At 44.3% G+C, this 9,940-nt stretch overlaps 1 protein-coding gene across 1 annotated transcript; it reads left to right on the plus strand.

Annotated features, from left to right (window-relative positions):
- Positions 1-228: 228 nt before the first annotated feature.
- TMX1 (thioredoxin related transmembrane protein 1) lies at positions 229-7,489 on the plus strand (the record flags this gene model as incomplete). The annotated part of the gene is made up of 8 exons (XM_082761774.1): positions 229-374; positions 464-579; positions 1,306-1,351; positions 1,827-1,955; positions 3,295-3,340; positions 3,428-3,529; positions 3,609-3,678; positions 4,448-7,489. The coding sequence occupies 8 exons, from the start codon at positions 229-231 to the stop codon at positions 4,624-4,626; spliced, it is 834 nt and encodes a 277-aa protein (XP_082617900.1). The 3' UTR covers positions 4,627-7,489.
- Between the last annotated feature and the right edge of the window lie 2,451 nt (positions 7,490-9,940).

Raw genomic sequence — 9,940 nt, forward strand, 5'->3', positions numbered from 1 at the left:
GGGAGAAGCCCAAGCACCCCCCATTGGCCATCCGCAGAGCCCGCGAGCCGTGATTGGCCAACCCCACCCCCCCCTCCCCGCAACTCGACGCCCTATAGGCTGCCCCTCGCCTTAACCCCGCCCCTATCCCCTCCCACAGGCGCGCGGCGGGCGGAGAAGGGGGCGGGGCGTGCGCGATGACGTCGCACGCCGAGCACGCTGCGGAAGGCAGAAGCGCGGCGGCGCAAGATGGCGGCGGTCGGGTGGCGGCGCGCTCTGCTGGCGCTGCTCCTGGCGGCCGGCGGCGCCGCCGCGCTGGGCAGGCCGAGCCCGGTGCGGGTGCTGTCGGACGGCACGTGGAGGGAGCTGCTGCACGGCGAGTGGATGGTGGAGTTGTGAGTTTTTGGGGACCGGGGTGGGTAATGGGGAGGGAGAGGTTCTGGGAGGCCCCCCCCTAAGTGATGGTCTCCGTGTCCTGCCTCAGCTACGCGCCCTGGTGCCCCGCCTGCCAGAGCCTGCAGCCCGAGTGGGAGAAGTTTGCTGAGTGGGGAGAGGATCTGGATGTGAATATCGCCAAGGTGGACGTCACGGAGCAGCCAGGTGGGGCGGGGAGCCTAAGGGGAGGGTGTGGGGGGGTGTGGGGGGGGGCGGCTTTGGGGAACTGGGGGAGGTGGGAGGTGGGGTCTGGGCTCTGGGCGGCAGCTCGGGCGCTAGGCAGTGGGCTGTCCGGGCTGCCGGGGCACAAAATGCAACGGGGAGGCTTCTTTGGGGGCTGAATGGGAAGGCTTCGAGGAAATGCTTCTTCTCATTAAGTACTGTGCAGACTTAAAAATTTACCTTTAGTCTTTCCTGTACTATTAATAAAAGGGAGCATGAGCAACAGGTTTCTCTCTGCTGAAGCTTGCTTCCCTGATCTGCTCTCCTGTTCATAAGGGATTTGTAAAAACTGCTGAAGTTGGTGCTTTCTCTGAAGGCATGCAAGAACTTCTGAAACTTGCCTCACTCGGTTTGTTTTCGGTGAGCACTGGAGTCTGCACCTCCTTGTGGACAAAAAAAAAAAAAAAGCATATTTGAAGAGCCGCAGCCCAAATGTTGAGCAGAGTGGTTACCCTCAGCCATCTCTTCTCCCATCACCTGTGGAGAAGTTTTCTCCCATTTTTTATAGCCCCTTCCTTTAGAAGGTGTGCTGTTTGATACACAGAAGTTCATGTGACCACCTAGGAGCAGCTGCTTTTATTTGGGTGTATGATAACAGTTCCAGCTGTTCCTTTTATACAACAATGCTGTACTTCTCTGAATATAACTTTTTTTTTTTTTTTTCCACAGGATTAAGTGGGCGATTTGTCATAACAGCTCTTCCTACCATCTATCAGTAAGTATGCAGTGTGACTTTTTGTTTGAAGAGGAAATAACTTTTTATGCTTTTTGGGTCTAAGCAAATGAGATTTACCATGCGTTTTAAAAACATGAGTGTCTCTACACAGAGACATCCATTGCCTTATCTCCAGTGACCTTACAGTGCCACCAGTGCTTTCCTCCTCTTTGCCCTCAGGCCATATTTATTCCATCTTTTCATGGGTGTTCCCCTTTTGCAATCTTTTCTCTGTAGGTTGATATTAGTGCTGCTGGGTGGCAAGTGCGTTAGGAAGATCCTTATCTCTGGATGGAATTGCAGCCTGAGCAAACCAGGATTTGTGCAGGCAGGGTTCTTAGAAAACAAGTCGGAGCCAGTATCATCTACAGCAAAGCAAAACTCAAAGGAAAAAGGGCGGGGAGGGAAGATGTTGAGTGAAAACAAATGTTTCAGCTGCCTGAAATAAAGGACTTGTTCTGTTCTTCCTTTACAGCTGTAAAGATGGGGTGTTTCGGAAATACCAGGGCGCAAGAACTAAAACTGACTTCATCAACTTCATCAGTGACCAGGAATGGAAATCCATTGAGCCGGTTTCGTCGTGGTTTGGTCCTTCCTCTTTCCTGTAAGTTTTGGTGTGATTTTTATAATCGCTTTTTGTCAAACACGTGCACTTGAAGGACGTGGTGGGAGAGATGCAGCACGTACGTGCTCCACCTGGTGCTGCGTGGGGAAGGACGGGTCGGTACAGGCCCTGGGTTGTTAACAGCTCACGCAGCGACTCGGGGCTGGCAACGGGGCTGTGCACAGGATGTGTTCTGCGGCTGGGAAACGCTCTCGGTGGTTACTGCATGTGCTGCGTGGGGGGGAGAGGGGTGGCTCCAGAGCAGTCGAGTAACTGAGCAGTATGGCATGGTGGGAATGAGATTGGCAGAGGCAAACAAACCCAATTGTTCGTGGTTTCTCATCTCATTTGAGAGATGTCAGCTGTCACTGCAGTGACTGACCTGTGCTGATTGTCCTGGGGTTTAAGCAGGTTTGGGATCGTTGGTTCACTTCATGAAGTGTTATGCTAGATTGAAATCTTCCATTTTTGTCTTCTAAAAAGCTCAGCTTCATTATGTTCTCTACTTGCAATGCTATTTGAATCTCCAAACCGTGTAGTTTTCTTACAATGTATTATCTCCCCACCAAGGAACACATGAAATCGGGTACTAATTTCAGGATTAGTAGGTTTTCTATTGGAAGGGTACAGCACAGCTCCTTTGTGCACATTGAAGGAGCATGTGCAGGTCTTTATTCATGACTGCCTGCTTCTGCAGCTCACCCATTAACAACTTCTGTTGTCTTCATGCTTTGATTTCTCCTTTTTTTTATTTTTACAGGTAGCCAGTGCTTAATGCCAAATTTCACAGTAGCAGGGAAATGTCAGAACCAGCAGAATATCCGTAGCAGATAGCCTGGTCTTTTTTTACTTGTATTTAACACAAAGCTAAACTCAGCTGCCTGAAGTTCTCTCAGTTCTTACATAACCTGAGCTTTTTCAACAGGTTCTTTGTTTTAGTATAATGTCCAGATGATTAATTATTAGTATATGTTAGGATCTTAAATGGAGTTCCAGCTGGCTTCTCAGAGGCTGTTGATCCATATATAACTTAGAATATAAACACAAGTAATTAAAATGAACGTGCCAGAGGGCCAAGTCAAGGCATTGGTGGTTGTCCAGATGTGGAATATGGTGCAGGGTGATGCTGGTTCTAAAGATAGCTTCGTGGGAAATGGGTGCTTACTGCAGGAGAAGACAAAACAGAAGATAAAAACCAAAGTAGTCAAAAGGGGAAACCGGGCACGAGCAGAGAATTGTTCAATGTGCAGCTAAATAGTGACTAGTCAGGCAAACGAGAAGATAACAGACATTTGACTTACTTGGATGCTTTCAGTTAATTTTTTCTACTTTCTTTCAGGATGAGCAGCATGTCAGCTCTGTTTCAGTTGTCGATGTGGATCAGGGTATGTGCTCAGATCTCAACTTTGTTTCAATATTTAGGATATTCAGCTATCTGTGAAATGACTCTCCTGGTTTTTTTTTTGTTCTAGCACTGCCATGGTTATTTAACAGAAAGCGTTGGAATACCAGTTTGGGGCTCTTATGCCATTTTTGCCTTGGCAACGCTGTTCTCAGGACTGATACTGGGACTTGTAAGTGAACCCCTTGAAGCAGAGTGGCTCGTGTCTGCTGTGGTGTCTTTGCTTTAACCCTGTCTTTCTTTGGTTTCAGATGATGGTGTTCTTAGCAGACTGTCTGTGCCCTTCCAAAAAACACAGACCACCGCAGTACCCTTATTCAAGTAAGCCTGTTGTTTACTTCAAATTCAATCTTGAGTAAATCTTACTGAATAAAAATTGCTGCAGAACTTGGGGCTGCAGAAAGGAGATTTAATGGTGAAGTTTTCACACGTGACTGATGCTGTGCTTTAACTGCAGCTTTTGCCCTTTAGGGTTTATAGTGAGAGATTATATTTGAGGCTAACGCTAAACTATTGCTTAAAAGCTGTGCTTTAGGTGATATAAAAATACAGCAAAAATAACGTTTTTCTACCTACAAGTTCTAAAATCCCATAAAATATGGAATTTAATGAGAGCTTTATCCTGTGGAGCTCTCGTTGCTGCTGTGTTGCAGGATTTGCTTCCTTTGTAGGAGCAAAGTGAGGATTAAAAGGGGACTCGTGTTTCTGTGGATAGTGAGTGATTCAGTTTGGGGTTAGTCTCTGAAATCTATCAAGGTAACATTAAAATACATGGAAGAAGATCTGAATGCTAGCTTATGTTTTATAGAAACCGTGCTCATTTTTCCCAAACTGGAAGAAGTTTTTTTGTTACCTTGCCTAGTAGGCAGTAGGCTTTAATAGCTGACCTGTGGGTAACTTCATGCTAGCAACAGTTCTACCAAAGGTAGCAATTTAAGTAACTGATGCTGGAAAGTGCTACCTGGATGAAGTTTATTCACATTCTGTGCTAGTCTGTCATACTTCTTAAACAAGACAAAAAAAAAAAACACCACCAGACATTTCACTTTTTATTCAAATTACTTTATACCTGTTTTCTTTTCCCTTTAAGAAAAGCTAGCTCCGGAGTCAGCTCACCTGTTGAAAAAGCTGGATGAGGAACAAGAAGCGGACGAAGAAGACATCTCAGATGATGAGGCAGGGGATAAGGAGGAGTCTACCAGGAACTCGTCACCAAATGCTGTGCGACAGCGCCCAGTGAACCCTGCTGGGACAGCGGATAAATCTTAGCATTATTCGCATGCAGGATTAGTGCTCGTGAGTCACCAAATCAAAAGGAGTTAAATGTCAAATCCTTCAGCTCGAAGAGAAGAGTGACTCCTATCGTGGTAGTTCTGATGCATTTCACTAATTCAGAATTAAAGTGGCTTCGGTATCAGGTATTCAAAACTAAAACTTGCTGCTGCACATGGCTGGAACTTCTGTCTGTGTGCAGAGGAGTACCAAGAAATGACGTGGCTTCTCAAATGACTTGTTCTGTAGGGATTTTTTTTTTTTTTAATAGAATGTAAACCACTCTATTAGGGAACATTACCAAGAAAAATGCACTAACCTGTTTGCTGTCAAAGCATTCAAAAAGGTTTCTCAGCATAACTCCTATCTAGTTGTGCTCTGAAGAAATGCTGAGGGGAGGAGTTCCTTCAGTTACGGGATGTTTTCTGGGCTTTCTGTGCGACCAACTTGTGCTTTCTGCTACGACAATGAGTGCTACAAAAACCCCAGTCTTCTCCAAAGAAATGAAGGTTACTGCCTTCATCTAGAGGAACAGAAAAGCAGAGCTCGTCAGTTCAGTCCTTACGGGTGGAGGGTACAAGCAGCAGCGTGTGTGACACAGACAGGTTTCTGGTAAAACTTGCATCAATTTCCTTTAGAAAAGGCTATAAAAAGTGTATGAACCTCTTGTTGAAGTGTTCTGCTCCAGAGCAGTATTACAAGTAGCACCATGAAGCCTCAGTGGTAGGGACAGCTTGTATGCAGGGTTCTCTGCTCAGTGTGAGTCCCATCCGTGTGTCCTGCTGTAGGACTCTGCTCATTTTTAATACATCATTAATAATGTCTGCATAACCAAATCCTACTGCAAATCCAATCAGGCTGTACCTGGTCTGAAGCTGAACTGGCTGCTTAATTTCTTTCTTCAAAAATTCATCTTTTCTGTTTTCACAAAACCACCTTGAAACAGTATCTCCTAGTTCTTTTAAAACAAAAGCAAAAAAAAAAACTGTGACCTACTGTTTCCTGCCTGGTATTTGTTTTCACTCTGCACGGAAATGAATGCACATGAGCATTGGACTAGTGCTATCTTGCATCACCTGAAAAAGATTTTTCCATGTTCTTTCAGTTAATTTCCAAAGTATTTGCAAGGGAAGGGTTGGTCTTATGCTGAGCATGCTTGGGGTTTTGACAGGCTTGTTCTTGTCGGTGTGTTTTTGTTGTTGTTGTTTTAATTTTTAATTATTCGTCTGAGTGGGCTTGCAGGACTGGCAGTTGATAAGTCTGTGCCAGTAACAGACTGGGTTGTGATTAAGACCACAAACAGAAGTTCTCTTGAAAATGTTTTCACTGGTAGCAGGGCTGTTTAAAGCTGGGCTCTCTTTGTGATTAATAAGAAGACAGACCACGAAACAAAGAGCTAGTAATGAGTTTTGTGGGATAGGAGAGAAACATTGGGGGCAAGAAGATTCAAAGCTCTTGCAGGTGAATGAGTTTACTTAAAGCTGTTCAAAAAAAAAAAACAAAAAACAACTCTTCTGTTTTTTGTCAGTCCTAAACACTTTGTCAGTTGCATTTTAAGTACATCTGACAGGTTATAACTCGGCGTGCGTGTTGTGAGTGGAAAGAAGTGATTCAGCAATCCAAATAGCTGAGTGAATCTCCCAGCAAGTCCTTAGATGAGTAAGAACGAGCTCTTATATAAGAGCCTGGAACTTCCTCCTTTGACTTTTTTTTCCCCTCCTCTCTTTCTGAACATTGGTGCTCTGGAACGACTTTACTCAAGTGCTGGGTTAGGTGTTGACAAGATACAACTGCGATGCTTGAAAGGATCGTTTTGGTTAAAATCCAAGTGTTCCTGCCATTAAGTATCAAACCCCTTCCTGGTGTTGGAACAAAGACGTGCGTGTGCCATAAATGCCATTAAGGTGTCGGTCTTGTAGGATTGCCTTAAATTCTCTGAACGCTTCGTGTTAGCCTTTGTAACTAGGAAAATTAAGCAATAAATCTGTGGTGTGCTGAGGGGAAGTAGGAGCACTTTGATAAATGGTGTATTTAATTAGTTTGGAGAGGGCTCGAGAAGATGGGACACAAATGCTGCATGATCTTGGTAGAAAAAAAAAAAGTTTTAAAAGTTGAACTCTGTGGGCTAACTTCAGTGAATATATTTAAATGTAGCTGTTAAAAATGCAGAATTTTTTTAGGGTTTTCTAATTTTTCAGTTACTTTATAACTGGTTGTGCAATACAGGAAGTATATACTGGTAACTTTTGTCTGATGTTTTAAGTTCAGAAGAACAAATACGACCTTTTTTCCTTGCTCTCATCTTAGACTCCTGGTTTAACAAGAACTTCTAGCACTGATTTACCTTGCCTTTGCCTTCTGCACTCCTACCTTTTTTGTACTGCCTCCCTGCCTTAGGCAACTGATTGAATTCCAAAACTGCCTCTTTCTCAGAAGTGTTCTGAGTTGCTGGAATCCAGCCCCTGTTGCAGACCTGTGCTTATGATCAGTGTAATTTATACAATGCTGTTCTGATTATCTATAGGCAGCCTGCCTGTGCTGATCTCTGTAAATTTGGCTGTTCATATTTTTAATAATAACGTAATTTTGTCCTGTGAATATCGTTTTTTTTTTTTCCATCTGTATTCAAAAGATGTTTACTGAAGAAGAGCAAAGGTTGCCATGTAATAAATGTGCATAAGAGCCTGTCCTTTGTGTGCGTTGATGATGCTTGAATATCAGTTTTACACAAGTCAGACTGTGTCTGTATCCTCGCCTTGACCAAGCACATCCAGTGTAATTCAGGAAGGAATAAATTAATTGTAATGGTGTTTTTTAATATTTCAGAGATTCTTCAAGTAAAAAAAAAACATGAGCTTTGGATTCCTGTGTTCAGTGTTTGTTTTTTTTTCCTTTTTTCCTTTTTTTTAGGACAGTGTCTGTATAGCAGAGGAGCAAAACTGCAGCTGTTTCCATGGAAAAAATTGCTGTTACGCTCTCGCAAATGAGCCATTTGTGATAAATCTCCTTGAAAAGACAAATCTGAGGAATTCTTTGGACTAAAGCTGCGCTGAGCTACTTGTGGTCTTTAGCTGAGCCTGGCTTGGGTTTCTCGTGGTAGCGTGAGTCATTTTGGTTAGATGATTTTTACGGTTTGGGAAGGAGCTTTCATGCATACCAGGCTTAGACACTGATGGTTGAGGAGGGGAAAAAAAAAAAACAAAACTCGTGTTGCAAAAAGAATGTAGGCTAGAGTTGGCAAATGCTGTTTAAAATTCAGCTCTTTGCAACTTCTTTGCCTGCAATCATGTTGTGTATGCATGCAAATCGCTTCAGCTACGGCCGGCTGCCTCCCCTCTTCCACCTACACACTGCATCGCTTCCCAACAGCTGAAGTGGCCGGCGTCAGAATGTTTCTGGTAGTGGGGAGCTTAAACTGGAGCTGTCCGAAATACAGGAGATATTTGGGGGCAAAACAAGGATTTGCTGCCTTGCTTTCATCCATCTCTTAGGGAAGAATGTGGTAGCTGTCTGTGCATGCTCCCTCTGTGTGGATTTTTCTGGAAAAATGCAGTAATATTCTGCAATCCTTCCCCAGCAGGAACAAGAAACATGCATTGCCCGGGGAATTAGTGGATACTCATAAAAGCCTGGCTTTCCTACTCTTCCACTCAGTGTATGACGTGCAGCAGAGAACAAAAACCAGCCCAAAGCAGCTAAAAGTCAAATATGCTTAGCTAATCCCAGCTATTTTAATTATCTTGGAGGGAAACAGAAAAGTAACTGTCTGCTTAGCTGGCAACTGGTGTTTGCCAGATTGCCATCAGCCATGGGTCTGTTTTTTGAAACTGGAAGAGTTTCAGTTTTAACAGTGACAGGGAAGGAGAACGTTCAGCTATGGCATTGGTTCAGTGTTCTGCACCACCAAAATATCAACTTTAAGACTTTGTAAAGTCTTCAAAGGTGGGGCAGGCTGTCTCCTGGAACTGTCTAGTCTCTTGCATCAGCTGAAGTTCTTGATTTGACCTGAAGAGCATCACCTTTGGCTCTTTCTTCACTGAATTTTATTTCTGGCTAATGCCCTACAGTCTGCTCTTGGGTCAGATTTTTATTTTTATTTTATTTTATTTACCTTGCTGACCTTGCTAAGAAGTTTTAACTTCAGTAACTTTCTAGGACACGAGATTCTGCCTCAATCTGCTCTTTTCCTTCAGGTTTCTAGGTTTAGCTCTTTAATACTTCACAGATCAGTTTCATTTCTGTTTAGCATTGCTTACAGCCTTTTTCTTAACTGATACAGAAAGCCAAACCTTAGGTATACAGCTGATCTTCAGTAGTCATTAGCCTATGAAAGGAATAAATGTATTTCCTTTATCTGAGGGAGTAGAATACATGCATTATCCTGGTGTAAAACTTGCTGTATTTCACCTTAACTTCCTGAGTGCAAAATCCAACTTTCCAAAAAGCCCCTAGAGCCCTGTTCCCAGCTCCTGCTATACCCAGCGAACCACAATTTGCCTCCTGCTGCTGCCCTGCTGGTAGGTGCCTTCTTTGTGCTGTGGCCAGAGAGAAAGTGCCAACAACTGAAGGAATGCGTGGTGTTGGGGTCCTGAATGCGAGGCAGATCAGAGACCCAGCCTATCCTGCTCTGGGAGCTGATGTTCTTCTCTACGAGAGCCCATTTCATCGCATGGCCATGGCACGTGGGCCTTGAAGCATCGTGTGCAGGAGCTGGGCTCTGGTAGCTGCTGGATGCCTGTCTAAAACCGGTGCCCTTGAAATGAGAGAAATTTGTAAAATAGCTGTGAATCTCTGCAGGGAAAAAAAAAAGTCACCAGTTAAATCTTCTGCATCTTGCTTCAGAAGGTTCATTTATAAGCTAAATGGTGACTTCTAAACCGAGAAGCTCCAAAAATGCGAGATGAGAAACCATTAATGCAAGATCATCAGTAAAGATAAAATTTGTTGCCTGCGCTTCTCCTTCCAGCGTGTTTCAGCTATGCTTTGCTGAGCCCGAACTGCAACCCCATTTTTTTCCCCTGTATGACTGGTAATCCCTCAGGAAGGGTGTCTCTGTGTCCTTGGCACTCTGGAGAGCTGCTCCCTCTGCATGCTTGCTGTATTGAGACTAAACTGAAGGGGAAAGGGGCATTCAAAGTGTGGATTTCTTCTTGGCCTCTGCAAATGGCATCCTCCACCTCTGTAATTTCAGCCACAGGTGAGTGTGTGCGGCACAGCAGTGACACTGGGGGCTGTTTGCCCATTACCATCATGAGTTCGCTCTGTTTCCATGCAGCTCAGAGCTGCAGCTAGCACTGGTGCTGTAAATCCC

This window comes from Aythya marila (genome assembly GCF_965140915.1).
Source record: "Aythya marila genome assembly, chromosome: 5".
Taxonomy (NCBI): domain Eukaryota; kingdom Metazoa; phylum Chordata; class Aves; order Anseriformes; family Anatidae; genus Aythya; species Aythya marila.